This window comes from Aedes albopictus, chromosome 2 (genome assembly GCF_035046485.1).
Source record: "Aedes albopictus strain Foshan chromosome 2, AalbF5, whole genome shotgun sequence".
Taxonomy (NCBI): domain Eukaryota; kingdom Metazoa; phylum Arthropoda; class Insecta; order Diptera; family Culicidae; genus Aedes; species Aedes albopictus.
In genome coordinates, this window is record NC_085137.1 from 366,558,261 (window position 1) to 366,583,581 (window position 25,321).

A 25,321-nucleotide genomic window follows, 5' to 3' on the forward strand; every position below is an offset into this window, starting at 1 on the left:
TCTGGTCGGTTGTTGACCGGCCGTTGATGAATCCGGCTTGATAATTTACCACGGTCTCCTTCATTTCAGCTGACAGACGACGGAAGATGATCTGGGATATCACTTTATAGGCAGCATTCAAAATAGCTCCGAAGTTCTCACATTCCAAATGGTCGCCTTTATTGTGCATTGGGCAGATTATCCCTTCTTTCCACTCCTCCGGTAGCTGTTCGGTTTCCCTGATCCTAACTATCAACCAGTGCAGACAGGTGGCCAACTTTTTTGAGCCCATCTTACCCATGCTTACCAGCTGTATTGTTGGATTTGAGCTGGTGAATGGCATCCTTAACTTCCCTCAGCGAGGGAGTTGGTTCATTTCCGTCCTCCACTGCACTGGCGACATCGTTTCCTCCGTTTCCGTGGTCTCCCGTGCCTACGTTCTCCACGCCATTTAGGTGTTGATCGAAGTGCTGCTTTTACCTTTCGATCACCTCACGTCCGTCCGTCAAGAAGCCTTCGTTATAATCCCAGCACATTTCGGCTCGCGACACGAAGCCTTTGTGGGATGCATTGAACTTCTTGTAGAACTTCCGTGTTTCTTGGGAACAGCACAGCAGTTCCGTTTCCTCGCACTCCGCTTCTTCCAGGTGGCACTTTTTCTCCCGAAAAAGGCGGCTCTGCTGTTTCCGCTTCTGTTAGTAACGTTCCACGTTCTGTCGTGTATCATGCTGCAGTATTACCGCCCGCACTGCATTCTTCTCCTCCAAACCCATTTGGCGCTCTTCGTCGAACTATTCGTTCCGTCTGTTCCGTTCCACGTACCCGATGGTGCTCTCGGCTACGGCGTTGATGGCTGCTTTCACTGTGATGCAGCAGTCCTCTAGAGGGGCCTCATCGAGCTCGCCCTAGTCTGGCAACGAGGCCTCGAGATTTTAAGCGTATGCTAAGGCGACATTCGGTTGTTTTAGTCGCTTTAGGTTGTGCCGTGACGGTTGCTGGTACCGTACATTGTTGATGACCGAAAGTTTTGGGCGCAGTTTGACCATCACCAGATAGTGGTCGGAGTCGATGTTGGCGCCACGATAGGTCCTGACTTTGAAAATGTCGAAGAAGTTTTGTCCGTCAATCAGAACGTGGTCGATTTGCGGTTCCTTCTGTTGTGGTGATTTGCTGTGATGATCTTGACGTCGTGGCTTGGGCAGCGGTCGTACTTGCGTTCGAGCTGCGCGTAAAATGCATCCTTGTCATCATCAGTGCTTCCGGATTGTGGGCAGTGCACGTTTATTATGCTGAAATTGAAGAATCGTCCCTTGATCCTCAACCTGCACATTCTTTCGTCGATTGGCCACCAACCAATCACGCACCTCTGCATTCGTCCATCACGATGAAGGTTGTTCCCAGCTCGCTTGTGTTACCGCAGCTCTTGTAGATGGTATGCTTACCTCCAAACGTTCGCACCATGGATCCTGTCCAACACACCTCCTGCAGCGCTAAGATGCCGAACCTGCGGTCCTTCAGTAGATCGGCGAGTATGTGGGTGCTCCCAATGAAGTTGAGAGATCGGCAGTTCCACGTACCGAGTTTCCAATCGCAAGTCCTTTTTGTTCGCTGGAGTCGTTGCCGTTGGTCTCAGTTCGTATTATTCTGTTGCTGATTTTCCGTTACCATGTTTTTTTTTTACGGTGACTCGTAGGGCCTGACACCAACCCCCCACTTTCCGGAGGACCATAGTGCACAGTTGAGCTTAGCATCCTTTCCTGGTACTCGGACGTTGATCAGCCACCCCTAACATGTGGATCAGACGCTGTTGTGAGCCGCTCCTCCCTGCCAGCCAACGATCAAAGTTCCTGCTGGGGTTGGTTACTCGATCTTCCCTAAGGTTACCCATAGTTTCCAGCCGGTACCACGCAGAGGTAGGGATAGGAGTTGCTGGGTAGAGGCTATTGAATCACAATGGGATCTGAATGGCGCAGCATACCCAGTCTTTACCGTGCCAACTGAACGTAGCTTACTGTACCCCTGTGTCAGTATGAGCTGCAAAGGATAATCCCCGGTAGCGATATAAAAGCCCGCTCCTCCCGTTTCCAATCCGGCATATTGCGTTGAGGTGTGAATGTTGCTCAACTCACTGGATCAATCCGCCCAGAACTAACAATCGCAAGCCATAAAAAGTTGCTTCAATATAGTAATGAATGATAGCTGAACTAAAATGATGCTGTGCACATTACTGTACAAAAGCTTTATCAATTTCAAATGTAGCCAATGTTCAACCTTTCGTATCGGTATTAACAATGTTAATTTAAAACACTTAGCAAGCGTTTAATTAATTTTTTCTTGAACTTGCAGTAGTTCCTGTACAAAAAAGTAACTAAACCTTTTTCTGCTTCTTGTTAAGTTTGTATACAAATTAGAACATGTGTATGTTTTTCACAAGTCGAATAAGTGCTTTCGTTTTATCATAATTCGACGAGTATAGGATAAAAACACGTTTTTTTACTGAAAAGCAGCTGAATCAATGTGTTGTTCAGCTGTTAACTATAATGTTCTGTGCTAATTTGCCACTGCTGAATAGGATTCAAAGTGTGATCATTATCAAACCACGGGGAGTTTATGTTTTGGTTTGAGTGCTTCATTCATCATCTCTAGGATGGCGCAGATAAGAAGGCATGTGACTAGCAATCGATGAGTCTCGAGTTCGAATCTTGATGTAGGTGAATTTATGTGTAGTTATTATTTCATTATAGTTGTTCATAGCATAGGTGCCAATCATTAAACTATCGTGAAAATTGAAATTTTTGCATTCTATTAATTTTTAATAACTTTAGCTCAAGCTGAATAATAGCATAACTATATGTTTGTAAAACACTTTTAACAACAAATAGTTCAGTTATTGCACAACATAATGTGCGTGAACAAACCCCGAACAAAGGTTGTACCTGAAAGTTATCCAAATGTTATTCAGCATCATCTTGTTATTCCCCTTCATCTTAGCAAACTACAGTAGACTCACCACTTGGCATAATACGGAACCACACGATGAAGGTGACTTGCTCCGCCAAGCTTGATATGGTGCTGGCTGTCACTGATGCTTGCTAGGGGAAGGACACACAAAGGGAATAACACTAAATTATTATCTCACCCCACAATATGGTTAGCCCTTTATTCGTTCAAATCCCAACCGAGACTACGACAGGGCCAGGGTGATGAAATTTTATGCCTTCTGTTTAACGTTGCGTTGTGTCCTTTGCAGAACCGGATTCAGCAGCCAGAGTATGATTTTCATTAGATCCGGCCAATTTGTTTGATTCGCTGGATATCATCGGCAGCACATTTGGATCGTTTACTGAGCTGTAGAATCGCCTGAAACTTGAAGCAGCAACACTCAGACTAAAAATGTAGTACCGTCGTTGGGGGTGAGAATGGATCTGGGGGGTGAGATTGGGTCAAAACGGAAAAACATAAAATTTGAAATAGCTCATCAACTATCGCTAAGTTATATAAGGAGTGTATCGAAAGTAGTTGAAAATGTTTAAAATAGCCTCAAAAATAGTTTAATACAACTTTTAAGTAATTTTATTTTTCTAGATACTGTATAAATCCTTGAAAAAAGAAATGGCTTTAAGGATTTTCTAAAAATGTTCTTTTAACTGGGTTTTTAACCTAGATAACTGAACGCATGTTTTTAATTTTTTGCACACCTTCTAAAAAAATGAAATTGCGAAAAAAGTTCAATAATGTTCGAAAATTGTTAATTTATTTGTGCAAATATAATAAGCTCTAAAATCCTCATGATATAGGCAAATTATTTTTTTCAAGAAAAATCTCCACTGCATTTAAGCGCAATTCTTAAAAATGAAAAAATGCCATTTTTGAGGAACCTCTTTTTTCTATGCTCCTCCAAATCATGTTTACGCAAATAAAAAATACATAAAATGAAAAAAATCGCATTTTTTAAATAGGGTATGTTTTTTATTTATGGACGAGTAAGTTAGAGCAAAAAATAGAATTTTATAACCTTTTAAGATATTTAAAGCAGAACTTTAAAGTTTGACAAAAAAATAGACGTTTTTTGGAGTGGACCATTTTGTAGATATAGGAGATTTTTCTATCGAAAATATGAATTTTGAAAGTCGGTGTTGAATGATATGTTATGTGTACATAACTGTTAACAAGCATCAATATTTTCCAGATTTTTTGTCGTACAAATTTTATTTCCTACAGATTTTTGAAAAGTTGAAAAAACCTAACAAAATTGCATTTTGTGCAGATTTTTATTTTATGAGGTGTGTTCATTTAACCGTATTTTCAATAATACTAAACATTTCCCAATTTTTTCCAAGCTGTTCTAAACTTACCTATATTTTGAAGATTTCATAGAAGAACCGAAATGAAAAGACCAACCCAGCTTCGAGATAGAGCATCCTGAACATTTTCAACTACTTTCCGATACAAGCCTTAGAAGACTTTATATTATTTCAAAGAGGAGATGTTTTTCACGTCATGATGCAGAATAGTGCTTATGTTTAGCAATAATCGTTTTTTTTTTTGTTAAATTTGTGGCTTAACTTATATGATGAAGCTACTAGTAAATCACTCTGAAAAAATTTCTCCTTCGTAATGTTTAACACAAGTACATAACCATAAATTTTCTTATAAATGGTTCGCTGTGGGTATTACCTGGTTGATGCAATGAAAAAAGTCGTTGCTCTTTTTATTAAAAAAATTCAAAATTTTCGACCTCATGTCTCAATATTGAGAATGGGGGTGAGATTGGGTCAAGCAAGTTATCGAGTGCATATAACCTTAACTAAAAATTCAACTTGTTATCCAGTCCCCATTTGACGTTAGAGTGGTGCCATGTTTACCGTATCTTCATAAAAGCACGCTTTCTCTCGAAAATATGTCGAGAAGTGTCAAACGAGTGTGTTAATACGTTTAGTGCCTAAAATCATTTATAACAATACACCCATGCGTTTGAACAGCTCCTCTAATCATCAGCTAATAGGTAGTGTACTGCAATATCGTAAGCTTACAAAATAGACTTAATAGCTTTCTTCTTCTCCACTCATTTTTGTTGTGTAACATAATATTTGAACGACCCTCTATCTTGAGATGGAGTTATTTACTTTAGCAATATAGATGCCAACGATCATGTACATAAGAGTGTATAACGGAGGGTTTGGATAAACATTTCTTATGCAGTATACTAAAACTATCATGTTTTTTCACAATCAATCTTTCATTGCGCCCCTCTCGCATTGTAATCTCTCCTCCTCTCATGGAGGCACGGTGTGCTGAAACACGATTATTATCGAACTTGCATGAACCTAAAATGTTTTTTCGCCAAAAGTTAGCCTTAACTGCGTAGAAAAAGATTCTGAAGGGTAGAAAATCTTTCATCGGGGAAAATTGAAATAAAATTGATTTTAGTAGTTTACCATTTTGCTCATATGTTGTAGTATGCAGCACAAAAACTAATGAACATACATGCTCAACGAATCAACCTTATGATAATAAAAGCTTTGAGCTATTATTGTAAAACAATTAAAATGGTCTTCATATTAAATTGGAACACTTTTCTTGGCGTTCGTACTACGTGACCGGCCCATCATAGTTTGCCGAAATTTATAGAATTCATTACGAACACAAAAAGCAGCCAGAACCTACATAGAATGATAATGAACAACACCAATGCTAAAAATTTTATTTCGTCGTATCTAAATTCAAGCACCAACAGCTCATTTTAGAAGTTGAACCAGAAAATATGGTAAATGTCGGTGAACATCATTTGACATTTTTCAAAGGTAGTCAATGACATTTACCTTAAATATTCCAAAAATATAGTTTTTTCCGTGACTTTCTTGCAGAACTGGTCTAGCCGCACAAGTTTTTCATTCACCATATTCTCTGGTTCAGCTTCTAAAATAAGCTGTAAGTGATTGAATTGAGATATGACGAAATATTTTTTTCAGCACTGAACAACACACATAAGTGATCCATAGAACCTCCCGTTTGACGAAAAGGTTCTATAGACTAGAACGCTGCTTAGATCCAACCCACAATTTGACCCTTAGGTCAGGCTCAATTATCCAATGTCGGATTCTGAAGCTTCCTAAACGTATATCTTAAGTATATGTTATATACGAAAAGTTGTATTAAGCTTGAAAATTTGACATTTTGTTAAGTCAACTTTAATTAGTAATCAGTCAAAATTTCAGCTTTGTACAGCATTCCGTTCACTAAATATATATTTGGGAAGTGTTGTAATGTCATGGAGTGAAATTTCATCTTTTGAATTGCTTACACGGCCAACGCATAGAGATTCATTGTGAAAACATACAAAATGGAGAAAAACGATAACTCTAGAGCCTCCCTTTTGCTAATAACATTTGTTGTAACGAAAGCATTCAATGTATGCGTGCAACAGTTACAATCAGGCATGGAAATAATCGTTCACAATTCATTCATTTCGAGCTCTCTTGCAAACATTCTCGCGGAACGAAACACAATCCCAGCAATCCTGTACATAGTGTGTTCCGCACTCAGGCGAATGAAGGGGATAAAGCAAATACACGAAAATTATAGCAGCGTTCATCATTGTTCACGTTCACCCGTTGAATCATTCGGTCCGGGATTGCAATCGCGAGACGAATGTCTCAATAGGATCACACGTGAATGCATTCCTTCAATTGCGGCGATTCTTTCGTTTCGTTCGTCGTACTTCTGCTGATTCTGATGGTGCTAGTTTTTTTTCTATCCCATCTGTTGGGGGTTTTAAGCAATTGCGTGTTTTAACTTCAGTTTCGAGGCTAATGGTGCATGGTTACAACATCGCCAGACGTACATTATTTATTTGGGCTTGTAGGAAAGATGGGCTAATTATTTATCTGATTCGTTAACATTATATTCGCCTGTTTTGTTACAGTTGCATAGTCATTTGGAACATGTGTTAAATTTGGAGTCAGATTTAGGCAAACAATATTGTAATATAACCGGAAAAGGGCATACATACATACATACTTTACAAAGGAAAGAGAAAATTATGGCTATGTTACCGTTTTGTAATAGATCAGGAGAATTATTACTCTGGTTTATTTATGTTCATTATGTTAATCAACCGCCAAGGTCAACGCATTTTCCCCCTTTGCCTTCACATGACCAAAGAAATATAACACCAATTGACATGCTTTACCTTCCCGTCTAGCAATAAATTAAGAAAACGCACCAAACCCGCAAAATAATATTGTCATAACAATCACGCGAATGCAATCTTTCATCCGCACTGAATCTAAAATTTGATTCGTGTGTGAACGTTCGCGTAAAGATTCATTGAATCACGGCCCAACCGAAGAACCACGATCGGCATGATTCAATTTCTTCGGTGCCATTCTCTTTATGCAATCTTTCTTTCTGCAGTTCATTTGTATTGCGGCTCGGTGGAGTTCATTGGAACGGTTTGATCCAACCGTGAGCGAACGATACAAAGCAATCGAAACAAAGAACGCAGTTGGCAAGATGAATCTGAGTGAATGAATTTTCCCGTGCCTGGTTACAATATATTAACAGAAAAAAATACAATTAAACCGTTTAAACTTAAAAACAATTACTGAAAACAATATCATGTTTTGAAATTTGAAACTTAAATTATATCTTCCAGGAAGCTTTGATTTTAGGCATGTGGCCGATGTGCTTTGCAGGATTGATTAAAATAGGTGAATGTAAAAGCAATGGTAAACAGTTCTGTAAAAATCAGATCTTTAAGTCACTGCTATAGTTATACCGATCATGGTGCTGCATGATACATCGGCCATTTGTCGAAGCCATTTAGGTGCCGGGAAAATATAATTCCAAGTTGGTGAGAATATTGGGGTGAATAGCCCAGTCAGACCCCTGCATGGGCAATGTGGATTAGTGTGTGGGAATGCCATTGAAAGTTTGTAATATTCTACGAGAACTTAGAAATCCAACAGGGTACGTTCCCGGGTTACGGTAAGAGGAAAAGGGTGATTTCTCCATTTTCTGCAATCAGTCAATGGGTATTATCTTCAATGGTGTTGTAGTGCAAATAGATTATCTCATTTTATGAGAATTCGAACCTTATATTTAATGCGTTCTTTATTATGTAACCTTGATTTTTTAAGCTTGCCAAAGTTCTGAAAACAATCATGATATGGGAGAATTGCCTAACAGGAAAGTCACATCAGCAAGGCATTAACATATGAATGGCGTTTTTATGGGGTCATTCCAGGCATGTGGTATGTATGGCAATGCCTTGTCGTTAACAAGTTGTGAAACTTTAAGACCACGTGGAAAATTCGACCAAAGGATTAATTAGGAGTAAACTATTTTTAGGAACTGAAGGAATATTTTTCTCCGGGGTGGCTGAGGCAGTCGGAGAGTTGTATTGATATTTTGTGTACCACGACCCTAATCCCATACCAAAATATCCTTCTTCTATGCTATAGCGTATGTATGGTCAGTAAAGACAATTAGGCCACTATTCCTTCTTGTCTTCGGCTTTAAACTGACTTGCACTCTCATTGCCCCACCAAATGCTGCAAAATGTTAATGAAAATTACGGAAAACAATTGTACGTAAATGTTAAACATTTACATGTTTAACATTTACGTACAATTGTTTTCCGTAATTTTCAAAAAAGTTTAAATAATGAACAAAATTTGACTACGCCAATCTTATGAGTCTTATTTATTGGTATCTCAATCTAAGTAACAATGAAGTATGTCAGCGATCCAACTTAATCTCCCAATTATGTACTGTCAATATTTTCATAACGTAACCACACTTCCCCACGAAAGATATTATTTAAGTAGTGACAAGAACGTAAACTCGTTAATGTTTATCTTCTTGTGACCATTGTTTGCATCCTATAAGCTTTTCAGAGATATGTCTGAGTAAAATTAAACAGGAGATAAGAGGCAGAATCTTCACATAGAGGCCATGCAATTTATGCGCTAATCAATTATCTGATATATGAATTATGGCAGACTTAAGTGGGCTGGTACATAGAACGAATGTCTTAAACAACTTGGGATTCCTTGTAAAATGTTTTACGTTTGTTTCACTATATGGATTATGAAATTTATGATTGGTATGGTTGCTTTTAAAGAGGAGTTTGGCTTAACTGTTTTTACGTAACACTGGCCTATATGAGAAAAATGGTAAAATACCAAAATCAATTTTATTTCAATTTTCCCCGATGAAAGATTTTCTACCCTTCAGAATTTTTTTCTACGCTGTTAAGGCTACCTTCTAACGAAAAAACATTTTAGGTTCATGCAAGTTCGATAATAATCGTGTTTCAGCACTCCGGAGGTTGAAACTCTAAATGAGGATGATTATGATGGTTAAAAATGGTGTTAAACATTATTTTATCAAATTTCAACCATTTTTTTTCGCTTGTATTAGCCCTTTTAGGTAGAATAATCATCTTTTAAAATTACCTAAGTTTTTATTCGTCATGATAACATTGTGTTTTAAGTAGGTTTACTACATATGATCAATAAAATTAACTTATATTCTTAGATAGGCGATTTCGAATACTTTGACCCATTCTCACCCCCTCTAAGGGGTGAGATTGGGTCAATTTTCAATCATTTGTAGTTTAGTAAGCAATTCATATAACGTGATACTTTCTTGCTAAACTATCATTACCACATAGGAGAGTATACATACCAAATAAAAAGTTATTCCGACTTCAATTGCATTCGATATTGAACGAACAATTTTTGAGTATCCTTTTTTGACCCATTATCACCCCCAACGACGGTATACACTTAGAAAAAATCACCAACTTCGGTAATGTTTTACCGAATCCAGTTTGTTTTACTTGAAAAAAAAAAGTCGGTTATGTTAGCAACTTTAATCAAATTTTGTTAGAGTTTGGCAGATAAACGATAAAACTTTAGCAAAATTTGGTATTTTCTAACAGAATTTCGTTAAAATGCTGTTACTGAAAGCTCAGCAGTTGAGATTTCGATAAAAATTACCGAATGCGACTAGCTGTGTAGTGATGCGTCAGAAACGAAGTACGTGCTGATAGATTACGGTAGACAGGGATATGTTTGAGGTAGTTGAGATATTCTTCTGTCTTGGTTCTTTGCTAACGGCTGACAACAACGTGACCTGTGAAATTCCGGGACGCATCATTAGTGGAACTTGTTTTCATGAAAGAGCATTTAAAACTTATAAGTGCTTCGCCGTGGTAGGACTGGTAGGTTAGGTTATAACCTATAGGCAGTGCTGAAAAATTCATTTCGGCATATCTAAATTCAATCACCAACAGCTCATTTTAGAAGCTGAACCTGAGAATATGATATATGAAAAACTTGTGCGGCTAAACCAGTTCTGCAAGAAAGTCACGGAAAAAACGCTATTTTTCGAATATTTAATGTAAATGTCACGGCCTACCTTCGAAAAATGCCAAATGATATTCACCGTGAATATCATTGGCATTTTTCGAAGGTAGTCCGTGACATTTACATTAAATATTCGAAAAATAACGTTTTTTCCGTGACTTTCTTGCAGAACTGGTTTAGCCGCACAAGTTTTTCATATATCATATTCTCAGGTTCAGCTTCTGAAATGAGCTGTAGGTGATTGAATTAAGATATGCCGAAATGAATTTTTCAGCACTGCCTATAGGAACAAATTTTACAAAAATCCTCTTTTTTCGCTAATGACCGAACCTTTGTGCGGCACTCGAATTTCCTGTACAAACAATCTTGGCGCAAATATTTAGTGTACCGCTTTTAATAACCGTTAAGAGTTAGTTGTTTAAATTAACGTTATTTTATGGTTATAGTTATGATTGAGATTGAGAACCAGTGCCGACCTTTCCTGCACTGGATGTGAGTGATAAATTTGCGTCATATACAGTATTCATCATGTGTAATTTATGCATCTCATTCATCGTGTCCGATGCATTTCTGCTTTGAGCTGATCGCTGAAAGATGATCGCACGCTGCCGGGGTCCAGCCGGGTGAGAGCGAAAACGAACGAAACAAAAAAAATCGCCTCTTCAACCCACACCGCGTGAAAACCACCGGCCATCAACGTTGCGCACTTCCTTGATCTTTATGGATGTTTACTTTCATTCCAGTCGGTGGAGGAGGATCTTCCCAAGGGGAAACGCGGAACGGTTGGGCGTCACCGTTCGGGATTGAATTTGCCAAAAGTGCAGTATGCACATATTTTTGAATATTTGTTTTCATTTTCATCTTTCTCTCAACAACCAGCATACCGAAAATGGATTCCCCCAAGTGCACAACATCCCTCAGCTCAGCACACCGCAATGTTTGGTATACAATGTTCACTAGAATGGTCCAAGCTTATTTATATCCTCATTTGTCAGGAATTTCGGGAGTAACTGAAAACAAACATTCGTGTAGTTTAGGTCAAATCGAGGCGCGTCCAGTTGCATATTTAACTCGCGTTTTCAAGAGCACCGATCTCGTCATCCACAAAATGTACGAAGTCGAAAATGCTACTCGTTGTTTAGCACAAGTGTTCTCAACAATGATAATCAATTTCAGCTCAGTTTGTTGTTAGGATGACGAGATCTGTTCTTTCTGTATATGCAGGGCAGCCATTGTGATGACCATCTTTGAACTCACTCATATATGTCCTTAATTTCAGTTCTTCGATAAAGCTATGTACAAATTAACTTATGTAGCTTGTAAACTGGGACAGAGCCTGCTCGTCAGCTTAGCGTTCTATGAGCACTTACACAGTCATTAACTGAGAGCTTCATCTTTTAAAAACCATTATGAATGTGTATATTGTTCGTGTCAGGCACGAAGATATGTACTCTATGCCCAAGAAAGTCAAGGAAACTTCCATAACGAAAAGTCCCTGGACCGACCGAGAATTGAACCCGTCACTCTCAGTATAGTTATACTGCATACCCACGCCTTCACAGCTGTGGCTATAGGGGCCCAAGCCTTCTATTATAAACTATTTCAGTATTTTTACTTAGGATAAATATGAATGATTTTAGACCAGTCTAACGCACACCGCCAGCAAACAACGGTACGGCGGCAGGGAGAGAAAACGGCCATCGCTCATCGCTGAAAAATGACTGCAACAATTTGCGAATATAACTGACCTAGATTCGCCCGGTCCATATTGTGTGCTCCGTTGCGAGCGACCACAGCCGCCGGCGGCGGGAGGTGACTCGAGTTTCTTTTCTTTCACCCTGGGTCCGGTCGTGCGAATTTTCTTTTTTGGGTGGAATCAGTATGCAGTTTTTTTTTTCGTTTCGTTTTGGAATTCTCTCAATGCGAAGTGCATGCGGTTATTTATCTTCGTTCTGAGGGAAATTGAGCGGACATGTGTGTCTGGGTCGAACAGCAAGCAGGATGTGACGCATGAGTTCACTTTTTTGCGGATTGTTGCGTCATATTTATAGAATGTTGCCGTCGAGCCGTGATGATCTGCAAATTGAAAGACGAGGTTCGGTATGTAGATTTGCAGCAATTCAATTAATAACACTTTACGGTTTAATTCAATAAATTGTATATGCCCCATGATATGCTTGAATAATTTTGTCATCAGGAGTTATGTTGACTTCAATATCCAATTCCAGCGCTTCCCAAACTGTGCGCCGCGGCGCCCTGGTGCGCCGCGAACCTTTCCCAGGTGCGCCGCAGGATTTTGGCTTTTGCGACGAAACAAAAAAAAAAAACAAACTCTTTATTTGTTCTGCAATACACCTTTATTTTTTTTATACTAGTAATACTAGTGTCGTTCACATTTTTTTAATCTTTCCTGACTCTTCGATTGTTTCATAGGTTTTCTGGTATTGTTCACGCCCAAGCGAGAACGGAGCGCCATGTGACAGCTCCATATGTTATGGAAACAACGAGACACAGAAACCCGCCGAAACACCCAGAAACATCGGGAAGCAACGACGCGGACGCGCCGGACGGGCACGAGATGCGAACTCACCCGAGAGAGTGTCATCGTCATCATCACCCAGCAGGGAGAGCGACGACGACCGTCATCAACGCAGTAGAGAGAGCGATGACGAGAGAGAGAGAGAAAGCGGCAGCGCCAGCGACGACCAGCGCGGCTACTTGCGTTGCATTGAGAGTAGCCACCGCGCGCCGCAGGCGGCGGAGCACGTGATGATCCAGCGTGTTCGCGCGGGTGCGCGAACTTTCTAGATTTAAATTTGTTGCCTTATATAAGCAGCGCAGTTGCGCAAGCCCAGTTAGTTGTAATTTTGAATTCGCGTAATAAACATCGTAGTGTTAAGCAGTAAGTGAAGTGAAAGTGATTTCTACCAAATCCGAATCCCACAGTCCAACCTTTGGAGTGGAAGGAACCTAAACCGAGTGAGTTAGGTTCACCGTGTTATAGCTGAAGTGCTAGCCTGAGAGCGAGCTTACCCACTAGCGCCTGAAGCTACCGTTTCAACCCAGTCAGAGCCTGGAGAAGGCTCTAACATTGGTCCTGATCGAACCGGATCTGCGAGCCAGGACGGCTACCACCGTGGATTACAGTGAAACCCTACTGAGAAGTGTGTTACCGAAACTGAAAGTGTGAAACCATACCGAGTGCTATCGAAACCGGACTGAAAAGTGAAAATTGAAGTGACTGTAGTGAGATTGAACTGAAAGACCAGAGTGAAAGTGTGTTGTGAACCAGAACTGAGAAAAAGCTGTGAATTGTACCAGTGCAAAGTAAGTGAACAGAATGTCGGTCGGTCGAACGCCGATAAAAACGGTGGTGGATCCCGAGCAGGTGAAGATGCTCATCCACCAACGCGGAACTGTGAAGGGTAAAGTGACGAAAATTCACAGTACGCTGGAGAGCGCTGAAGACCGTCCGGAATTAGTGAGTGTGCCACTGCTGAAAGTGTTCCAGAAGAAATTGGAAATGCACTACAGTGAATATGAGGCAATCCATCGTGAAGTGTTGTCAGTGACGCCGCCATCCAAGGTTGAAGAGCAGGATGAAAAGCTGGCAGAGTTTGATGAATTGCACACCGACGCCTTGGTCAGGCTGGAGCAGCTGATGGAGAGTCTCACCAAGCAACCTGCCACCGCGAATGTCAACGCTGGGACAGCACCTCCCGTTGTGGTGCAGCAAACCCTCAAAGCTCCGATACCCTGCTTTGATGGGAAGACCGAGAACTGGCCAAAGTTCAAGGCAATGTTTGCGGACGTGGTGTGCAACAGCAGCGACTCGGAGGCCGTCAAATTGCATCACTTGGACAAAGCCCTTGTCGGTGATGCCGCCGGCCTCATCAACGCCAAGATGATTACTGACAACAACTTCAAGGAAGTCTGGAGGCAGCTGACCGAACAGTTCGAGAACCCGAGAGTGATTGTGGACACCCACGTCGAGGGATTGATTCGTCTGAAGCCGATAGCGAAGGGAAGCTACAAGGATCTCCTGGAGCTGATCAAGACCTGCGAGCGCCACGTAGCTGGACTGGAGTACCAGGGACTGAAGGTGGATACCCTCTCCGGCATCCTCATCACCAAGCTGCTGACGTCGCGGCTGGACGACCACACCCTCCAGCTGTGGGAGCGCAACCAAAAGCACGGTAAGTTACCCGACTTCAGCGATACGATGCGGTTCTTGAAAGGTGAGTGTCAAATACTTGAACGATTCCAACATTCTCGCCATCCTTCGAAAGATACTAAACCTAAACCTCAACCCAAGTCTCTTAACCAAAAGGTCCATTCTGTCACATCCTCAAACCAATCCAGCCAATGTCAGCTTTGCAATGACGACCACCGTCACTATGAATGCCCGAAGTTTAACCAAATGTCTGTTTCTGAGCGTATCACCAAGGTGAAGGAGTTGAAGATCTGCTTCAATTGCCTTCGGCCTGGACATCGAGTTATCGATTGTTCCACCAAGAGAGTTTGCGCGAAGTGTAAGAAGCGACACCATACGCTTCTACACGAAGAATCTTCTTCTAAGCCCCCGTCTGAACCCCTTCGTCAGAAGAATGATTCCCCAAAGGTTAACGCGGAAGTGAGCAATGCACCCAAACCCCCAACGTCAGCAGCCCCAAATACCTCGTGCTCGTGCAGTAATCCCCAAACCGGGAAAACCGTGATGCTGTTGACGGCCGTTGTTAACCTCGAAGATTGTCGTGGTAATGTGGTTCCGTGCCGCACCCTTTTAGATAGTGGATCCCAAGTGTGCTTCCTGTCAGAAGTGATGGCCAACCGATTGTCCATTCCCCGTGAGTCTGTAAGCGTTCCGGTTACAGGAATCGGTGAAGCCAAGTTCTATGCTCGTGAGAAGCTGAACGTGTCAGTTTCCTCCAGGTATTCGAACTTTTCTACCACCGTCGAGTGTCTGATTGTACCGAAGGTTACTGGAATTATTCCATCGTCGAAGATTGATATCTCCTCCTGGTCGATTCCAGCAGGGATACAATTAGCCGATCCCGAGTTTTTCGTGCCAGAGCGAATTGATATGCTCATTGGTGCTTCGAAGTTTTTTGATTTGCTTAAGTCAGGTCACCTCCGACTAGCAGATGGTTTGCCAGAACTCCATGAGACCCATTTCGGATGGGTTGTTGCGGGTGAGATAGACGATCGTGTTGTCAATACGGTGCAACAAGTGCATTCCGCCACTGTGGATTCTTTGAATGATACCGTGAAGAAGTTCTGGGAACTGGAAGAGATTGCTGATACCCCGAGCCTAGGAACCGAGCAGGACGAGTGTGAGGATACCTTCCAAAGGACCCACCATCGAACCACCACCATCAGGAAGATATGTTGTGCAATTACCCTTTCGAGAAGATGTTGACAAGCTTTGTGACAACCGAGAGATGGCTCTCCGTCGTTTCCTTGCGTTGGAAAGACGACTCGTGAAGGATCCTACCCTGAAGGAGCAGTACGTTCGATTCATCCAAGAGTATGAGGAGTTGGACCATTGCAGGGAAGTGGATGAAGCCCGTGATCATCCATCGCATGGACGATACTATTTTCCCCACCACGCCGTGTTGAGACCATCTAGCTCCACAACCAAGCTACGAGTGGTTTTTGACGCCTCGGCGCGACCATACCATGGCGCAAGGTCGCTGAATGACGTTCTGCAAGTCGGTGGCAACGTACAAAATGACTTGTTCAGTATCCTCCTTCGATTCCGCAGACATGTCGTAGCCTTCACTGCCGACATCACGAAGATGTATCGGCAAGTGCTGGTTGATCCATCGCAGACTTGTTACCAAAGGATTTTCTGGAGAGATAGCCCAGATAAACCACTGAGAGTACTGGAGTTACATACCGTAACGTACGGGACTGCCGCTGCACCTTTTCTAGCCACCAGGTGTTTGAGCCAGTTGTGCGAGGACGAAGGAGGCAGGTTCCCAATGGCAGCGAAAATAGTGCGAAAGGACTGTTACGTCGATGACGTCCTTTCAGGAGCCGAGAGCGTAGAAGAAGCAGTTGATGCCCAGCAGCAGTTACAACAGCTGTTGCGATGTGGTGGATTCCCGATACATAAATGGAGTTCGAATTGTCCAGCGATGCTTACCAATGTTCCCGAGACAGACCGAGAGAAACTGATACGCTTGGATCAAGAGTCGACCCGAGAAGTAGTCAAGACCCTGGGACTGACTTGGAGCCCCAAAGCCGATGATTTTGTGTTCGTTACCAGTAGTTGCGCCAAGGTTCCAAGTAAGTACACAAAGCGGATGGTATTTTCTGAGATTGGTAGACTGTTCGATCCGCTGGGCTTGGCATCACCCGTTGTCGTTATTGCTAAGATGCTAATGCAAGAGATTTGGAAGTCTGGTCTACCATGGGATGCCGAGCTTGATGGAGAATTACTTCTGTGGTGGCTGACTTTCCGTGATGCTTTACCAGGAGTTTGCGAGTTGAGCATACCCCGCCGTGTGATTTTCCAACAAGCCGTTGCCCTGGAAATACACGGATTTTCAGATGCGTCGATTCGAGCGTACGGAGCCGTATTGTATGTGAGAAGCATTCTACCAGATAGAACTGCACAGCTAGCCCTGTTGTGTAGTAAGTCGAAGGTGTCGCCTATCGCTGAGGTGAGCATTCCACGTAAGGAATTGCTGGCTGCCCGTTTGCTGTCTCGACTTGTGGTAAAGATTATTGATTCTCTTGAGCTGGATATTTCCAATGTGACTCTGTGGTCCGATAGTCAAATTGTACTCGCATGGCTCAGAAAACCCTTGGCTTCACTGCAGATCTTCGTCCGAAATAGAGTATCAGAAATTAACAATGAGACTAGTGGCTACACATGGAAGTATATCCCCACCAAGGAGAACCCTGCGGACATAATATCAAGAGGCATGCTTCCTAATGCTTTGAAGTCAAGCGAGTTGTGGAGGAATGGCCCAGGGTTCCTATGGGATTCTGATTACCAAGTTGAGTCGCCAACAGATATCCCAGATGCGGAGCTGCCGGAGATGAAACAGATCGTAGTTGTAGCGTCAACCGCCTTCAACAGAGACCAACTTCCCGTATTTTCTAAATACAGTTCCTTCCGTAAGCTTCAGCGAGTGATAGCTTACGTCCAGCGTTTCATCTCAAACTGTCGTGAGAAGGATGACAAGCTCCGTGTCAAACAGAGACACACCAGTGTTCCAGAGCTCCGTAAGGCAATGGAGCTGATTATAAAGATCGTTCAGCACGAGGTTCTTGGAGATGAAATCAGACGGATTAATCAAAACGAGCCTTGTAAGAAAATTGCACAGTTGCACCCCATATACCAGGATGGAGTTTTAAGAGTCGGAGGGAGATTGAAACACTCACCCATGATGTCAGAAGCAAAACACCCGTACATACTTCCGAGGCACCCGATTGTTGACCTGTTGATTCGAGCATACCATTTGGAGAACCTGCACGAGGGACCGTCTAGTTTGCTTGCGAACCTGCGCACTCGTTTCTGGATACTAGACGGACGATCGGCCGTGAGGAAAGTCACCAGAGGTTGCGTCACCTGTTTCCGTGCAAACCCAAAATGTTCCACGCAGCAAATGGGCAATCTACCTTCTTGTCGGGTCACGCCAGCTCATCCATTCGAGGTCACGGGCGTAGATTATGCAGGACCTGTATATGTGAAGCAAGGGCGCCACCGACCGAGATTAGAGAAAGCATATCTGGGAGTCTTCGTGTGCATGGTCACAAGGGCTGTACACCTGGAGTTAATTTCCGACATGACCACCGAAGCCTTTGTTGCGGCATTGCACCGATTCACCGCAAGAAGAGGAGTACCGAGAGAAATCCATTCTGACAATGGATCCAACTTCCGAGGAGCGAGAAACGAGTTGCACGAGGTGTTTGAATTGTTCCGCTCAGAAGCGTTGGAGAATGAGATTGAGGAGTTTTGTCAGCCAAGGGAAATTTCATGGCACTTCATTCCTCCTGAAGCGCCAAACTTTGGGGGAATTTGGGAGGCTGCTGTGAAAAGCGCAAAATTCCATTTGAAAAGAACTCTCAAAGACGCTCGGTTAACATTTGAGGAGTATGTGACAGTCTTGGTTCAGGTTGAGGCAATTCTAAATTCAAGACCGCTCTATTCCGTATCGTCTGACCCGGGTGACCCTGAAGTGATCACACCGGGACACTTCTTGATTGGCCGGCCCTTAACTGCCATACCGGAACCCAGCTATGAGGGTAGCCCGGTCAATCGTCTAAGTCGTTGGCAATACCTCCAGAAACTGCGAGAAGGTTTCTGGCATAAGTGGAAGCGCGAATACCTTCAGTCCCTACAAGGTCGAAACAAAAATAGAAATAAGCAGTCAAACATTCAGCCCGGTATGATTGTGCTGCTCGAAGAGAAGGACACACCGCCACAACGATGGAAACTAGGCAAGATTGTGCGAACCTACCCTGGAACCGACGAGTTGGTTCGTACCGTCGATGTGCAGGTCGGAGATTCCATCTACAAGCGACCGATAACGAAAATCGCCGTATTACCGATTGAGGACAACATCATCGCGTCAGAAGCTTCTTCAGAGAGCAAGTCTCAGCCCGGGGGAGTATGTTCACGCCCAAGCGAGAACGGAGCGCCATGTGACAGCTCCATATGTTATGGAAACAACGAGACACAGAAACCCGCCGAAACACCCAGAAACATCGGGAAGCAACGACGCGGACGCGCCGGACGGGCACGAGATGCGAACTCACCCGAGAGAGTGTCATCGTCATCATCACCCAGCAGGGAGAGCGACGACGACCGTCATCAACGCAGTAGAGAGAGCGATGACGAGAGAGAGAGAGAAAGCGGCAGCGCCAGCGACGACCAGCGCGGCTACTTGCGTTGCATTGAGAGTAGCCACCGCGCGCCGCAGGCGGCGGAGCACGTGATGATCCAGCGTGTTCGCGCGGGTGCGCGAACTTTCTAGATTTAAATTTGTTGCCTTATATAAGCAGCGCAGTTGCGCAAGCCCAGTTAGTTGTAATTTTGAATTCGCGTAATAAACATCGTAGTGTTAAGCAGTAAGTGAAGTGAAAGTGATTTCTACCAAATCCAAATCCCACAGTCCAACCTTTGGAGTGGAAGGAACCTAAACCGAGTGAGTTAGGTTCACCGTGTTATAGCTGAAGTGCTAGCCTGAGAGCGAGCTTACCCACTAGCGCCTGAAGCTACCGTTTCAACCCAGTCAGAGCCTGGAGAAGGCTCTAACAGGTATCAAACATATCAATTGAAACCATATTTTAAAATTTCTAGTTTTTGATTTTGTTTTTGCTTCAGCTTAACTTTTGATTTTACTAAAACTTGTCCAAAGTTTTTAATTTCAAGAACATTATTTACGTTATTTTCAGAATAATTACAAGGTCTTCGGAATAGCTTAGCGGCATGCAGGTTTGCCGATCTGGTAGTGTGAAGAGCTAGCTTTGACATTTTCGAACCGGACTGTTTCATCAGTGCTGCCGCAATCTCGCTGAACTCGAATAAGTTTGTTATACTCGGTTTCATCAATGGGGTTATAATCCAGGCCCAAAGGGTTAAGTTGAAATTTATGAAAATAAATTCAATCAAAGCCCACCTGGCAGGTCTTGACAATCTCTTTATGTGTCCCAGTTTGCCAAAATTTTCCAAAATAAATAAAAGTGTTGCTTTGCAAATTCCTCAAAAAGTTGGAGCTTTGGTCAAGTTCTGTGTAGTCATTTTCATTCAATAAGAATTCTTTAATTAGTGAAACAAGAAAGAAATAAAAAAAAACGACTTATATTTTTGTGGAACCTCCTTGACAACATCATATGTCTCCCAAAGCCTCTATTGAACTCCTACCAAACTCCCCCCATTGAAATTCAGATACCCTGAAAAAGTATTAAACTGATTCCATTTGCTTATGTGCACCGCCAATCCTTTAGTCATTTTCGACTGTTGAGTGTAACATTACTTCATACATGCACAGATCGAAAAGATAGTGTCAATTTCTGTAACATATAATGCACATAATTCTAGCGTGGAATTTCACAGAAGTTTACATGACATGTCATGTAAATATCATGGAATGTCATGTAAACTTTCATTATATGTCATGTAATTCAGCATGGCTTAGAAATTTTACATGACATATAACACAAATTTACATGATACATCATGTAAACCATCAGAACTGGAAGTTTACATGACTAAAATGAAGTTTACATGACGTGTAAACCTCATTACTTTTATCTGTGTGTATCAAGTTCGAAAGTTCTTTGAGTGTTTATCAAAACGACACTTTTTATTCACTATTTGGAAGAACTAGGCTCAGTGTACCAGTTATGGCTATAGTACCTCAAATTCGCCATAGTTGATTCTCAACCTTTAACGATGCAAATCATCAAGAAAAAATATGTGAGCAATAGATCACGTTCATAAAAGATGATTGCACTCATTCAAATTTCACATTTTGCTCAAATTATGATAGAAATAAATCATTTTCCTTTTGGCTTCCTTGCACCCTATTTCGCCATAGTGTACCAGTTATGGCAAATCCCATAAGGAATGCATGTAAATAGTGCGAAGTGGAACCGAAATTAAAAAGTATGTCCATAACTGGTACAGGGTTCCTATCATTGCACTAAGGGCCAGAATCGCAATCTAGCGGAACTAAATTAATTACTCCAAAACGAAGCATTTCCGACACATGGTGTCTTCGACAAAGTTGTTTGCCGTCAGCAGAGGCATCTGTTGCTTAGAATGTAATAGTTCGCAACTCGGCAGCATAGGTGGCGCCACCATCTAACTTGGCGTCTTCAGAAAAGTTGTTTATTTTGGTAAAATAACTCTTTCTCAGACGTCAAAATTCCACAGCCTACTGTTTTCGAATTATTTAAAAAATAAAAACCAATCAACGAAAAAACAGTTTTTTAAGCTTATTTTGACATTTTTACTAGAAACCATGTGAGTTTATTTTTTTTTTTTTCCTAATGCATATGTGTCAAACCAAACACATTGTACGGGAATATGTTGTATATTATCATTAAAAACTCAAAATAAAAATACAAATCCGTAAAAATAGTGTGAATTTCAAGCCTTAATATCTCACAAAGCGCAAAAAATCGCAACTTCAAATTTTTAGCAAATACGAAGCAATACTAGGTGAACATACTGTAAAAATTTGGAGAGGTATTTTTTGGTGTTTTTGAGATAATAGCTTTTTAGTAACAGTATAAATATAAGTAGTGTCAGCATGTAACTTTTTACTGTTACACATTAGAGAGTTTATGCCTTTGAAAAAGTTGTTCATTTTGACTAAATAAACATCTCTTTCTTAGACGTCAAAATTCCACGGCCTACTGTTTTCGAATTATTGCATATAAATTAGATTATATTGATAAAAAATCACAATAGAACTCATTTTGATGCAATAGTATGAACTATTTTTATTGTTTTTACTTTTACGATACATAATAGGCCATGAACATGTCAGTTTCGTGGAGCTACAGTTTCACAATCTTCGACCAACGTCCTTTCCATCCAGGAACAGATCCACGAGCTTTCGACAAGATATTTCGCGCTCTAAAATTTAGAAAGGTTGACATAATTGGTTAAGCATAAAACATTTTGAAAAAGACATGCCAAAAATTAAAAGATAACTTGACCCATGCTGAAATAGTAAACTGACATTTGCTTGACCTACTATGTATCGTAAAAGTAAAAACAATAAAAAAAAGTTTATAGTATTGCATCAAAATGTGTTTTAATATCAGTTTTTATCAATAACATCTAGGTTATATACAATAATTCGAAAACAGTAGGCCGTGGAATTTTGACGTCTAAGAAAGAGATGTTTATTTAGTCAAAATGAACAACTTTTTCAAAGACATAAACTCTCTAATGTGTAACAGTAAAAAGTTACATGCTAACACTACTTATATTTATACTGTTACTAAAAAGCTATTATCTCAAAAACACCAGAAAATACCTCTACAAATTTTTTACAGTATGTTCACCTAGTATTGCTTCGTATTTGCTGAAAATTTGAAGATGCGATTTTTTGCGCTTTGTGAGATATTAAGGCTTGAAATTCACACTATTTTTACGAATTTGTATTTTTATTTTGAATTTTTAATGATAATATACAACATATTCCCGTACAATGTGTTTGGTTTGACACATATGCATTAGGAAAAAAAATAAACTCACATGGTTTCTAGTAAAAATGTCAAAATAAGCTTAAAAAACTGATTTTTCATTGATTGGTTTTTATTTTTTAAATAACTCAAAAACAGTAGGCTGTGGAATTTTGACGTCTGAGAAAGAGTTGTTTATTTTGCCAAAATAAACAATTTTGCTCAAGACGCTAAGTCTCTAGGACGTAAAACAAAGAAGTTAGATGGTGGCGCCACCTATGCGGACGAGTTGCGAACTATTACATTCTAAGCAATAGATGCCTCTGCTGACGGCAAACAACTTTGTCGAAGACACCATGTGTCGGAAATGCTTCGTTTTGGAGTAATTAATTTAGTTCCGCTAGATTGCGATTCTGGCCCTTAGTGCATTGGTACAGGCCGTAATAAATAGTAAAAGTGGGTTTGGCTCAGATTTTATATTTTTCCTGTAAAGTATGAAAACAAATCTATCATTTGGCGTATCGACGACATTCGTCGGTCTTCTTCTTATTTTTTTAGAAGTACTTTTCCTTAGGTAGCGCGATAACTGGTACAGGCACCCTACGCATAATTTTCCGAATTTAAATTTTGCTTACCTACCAAAATACATTTATTTTCACAACATTACAATAAGGATAACACATAACCAACATTTGAACGTCAAACTATCCGATCCAACCGTCGTGCTCTCTACTCTCCACACATTCTTATGCCAACCTAACCAGCAGCAAACAACAACTTTGCAGGGTTGTAGTCTGGCATTCTTGCAACACGCCATATCCACCGTGTTCTTCCGGACAAATCACAGAAGTTCTCATGAGAACTGGAATTATTTAAGGAATTTTCCAAAGAATTGACGAAGAATTTTTCAACGCTCTTTCCGAAGGAATTGCTAAAGATACTTTCAAAGGATTGTTGAAGCGATTTCAAAGAAATTCTAAAAAAAAAACTCAAAAGCATATGTAAAAGCCAGAGAAATGTTCAAAGGAGTTATAGATGAACTTCCTAAAGCAAGTTCCCAAAGGAATTGCTAAAGACATTCTCATAGAAACTGCTGCAGAATTTCCAAATGCATAACTAAAGAATTCACGAAGAAATTGTCTGAAGAATTTATAGGATTTGCATAAGGAATTCACAAAAAAAAAAATAAATTCCTACTGCAAGCAATTGATAAAGAGATTACATTTCCGGAAAAAAAATCTCAGAAAAATTGCGTACGGAATTCCGAAAGGCATTATTGAAATTGATTGAACGCTCGTATATGCTATTCCAGCTACACTCACGCTTACACCAATGAGATAGCTGCTTGGGACGCACGGGCATCTTCAGTGTATTCATACAGTTGATTCTCTTTTTATGCACCTGGCTGGGGATGTATGAATTTAAAATGTGCATGAACTAAAAAACATGAAAGGGGCTGTCCATAAACCACATGGTCATTTTTTGGGACTTTTCAAACCCCCCCCCCCCACCCCCGCGTGGTCATTAGTCCATACAAAAATTTTTATTTGTCCATACAAAATGGCCATTTACCGAACCCCCCCCCCCCCTCCCCCAATGACCACGTGGTTTATGGACAGCCCCAAAAGAGGAATTTAGTGGATAAATTAAGTTAGGACTTAAATAAGCAAAGTTAGTTCATTGAGATGGGGACAAACCCCAAACCCCAGGAACTTCTCAATGTCCTCAAAATAAGGGGGTTCCAAGAGGCTTCAGGGGCGTTTCAGGGTGTTCGATCAAGGGATTTCAGAACATTACAATAATCGCCCTTTTATGGGCGATTCGACAGGTTTCGTTGGTGCTTCTCTTGGAATATGGGGTAATGACGGCAATAATAGCATCGGAGGCAAGGGGAAGTTTATAGGGGGAAGCAAACGGAAGTTGCAGGGGCGTTTTAGGCATTGCAAGTGGGCCCAATGCACAATGGAAAAAATAGGTATAAAACGCGAATACATTCAATATCTCTGCTCGGAGTGGATGTATTCGATTGAATTTTTGACACAAGCTGCAAAAATCTCTATAGTTTCGGATAAGAAGGGTCTCATTCGCCGCACGATGCTGAAAATCAGTTTATCATACCCGTATTACCCCACTCTCTCTCTTTTTCACCTTTTTGGAGAAATCTGGAAGGGCAAAATACGATCAAAACGATCAAGTCTGACTATACATGTCAATGCTTGCTCCTCCGTGATTGATCTGAGCTGGTACCAATTGCTCTGAAGTCCAAATGAATAAGGGCTGGGACACTCCACTTATTCTCAAAGTGCAATTTAAACAGCTCATACATTTTGGATCAATAACGGCGCCGGCCACGTCCTTATAGTCAGTTGGGAAGGGACAGGAATGTTAGAGTGTGCTGGTTGTTGCTACTAAAGACCGAGATCACCTCTGCATCCCCACAACCAGCACGGACGGGGGTATTTGTTAGACGGAAAGGATGGGAGATCTGGGAGTCACCGTTGGGTCGGTGATGCGATCCATGGATAGGGGGTTATTTATAGTGTTCGTAAGGTGATAGATTGTGTGGTGGATAAGGTGAATAAGATCAAGCGACACAGCACGCTTTGGTTGCATAACTTGTGCTGTGCTGTGAGTGAAAGTTGGAAGGAAGGGAAACGACTTTTTTCCAATTCGTTTCTGGTTCTAGCGATGGCTATGAACATATGAATATACATGAGTTGTATATGTAGAGAAGAAAGTTGATAGAAAGATACAAAGTAGGATGAAAGGGACGGGCCAGGGATTGAACCCATGACCTTCTGCATACGAAT

The 25,321-nt window shown here is 41.3% G+C and overlaps 1 protein-coding gene across 1 annotated transcript; it reads left to right on the forward strand.

Moving 5' to 3' along the window:
- The first annotated feature begins 15,796 nt into the window (after positions 1-15,796).
- On the forward strand, positions 15,797-19,345 carry LOC134286775 (uncharacterized). The gene has a single exon (XM_062848447.1). It carries the CDS (start codon positions 15,797-15,799, stop codon positions 19,343-19,345), a length of 3,549 nt encoding a protein of 1,182 aa, XP_062704431.1.
- Positions 19,346-25,321: the final 5,976 nt, after the last annotated feature.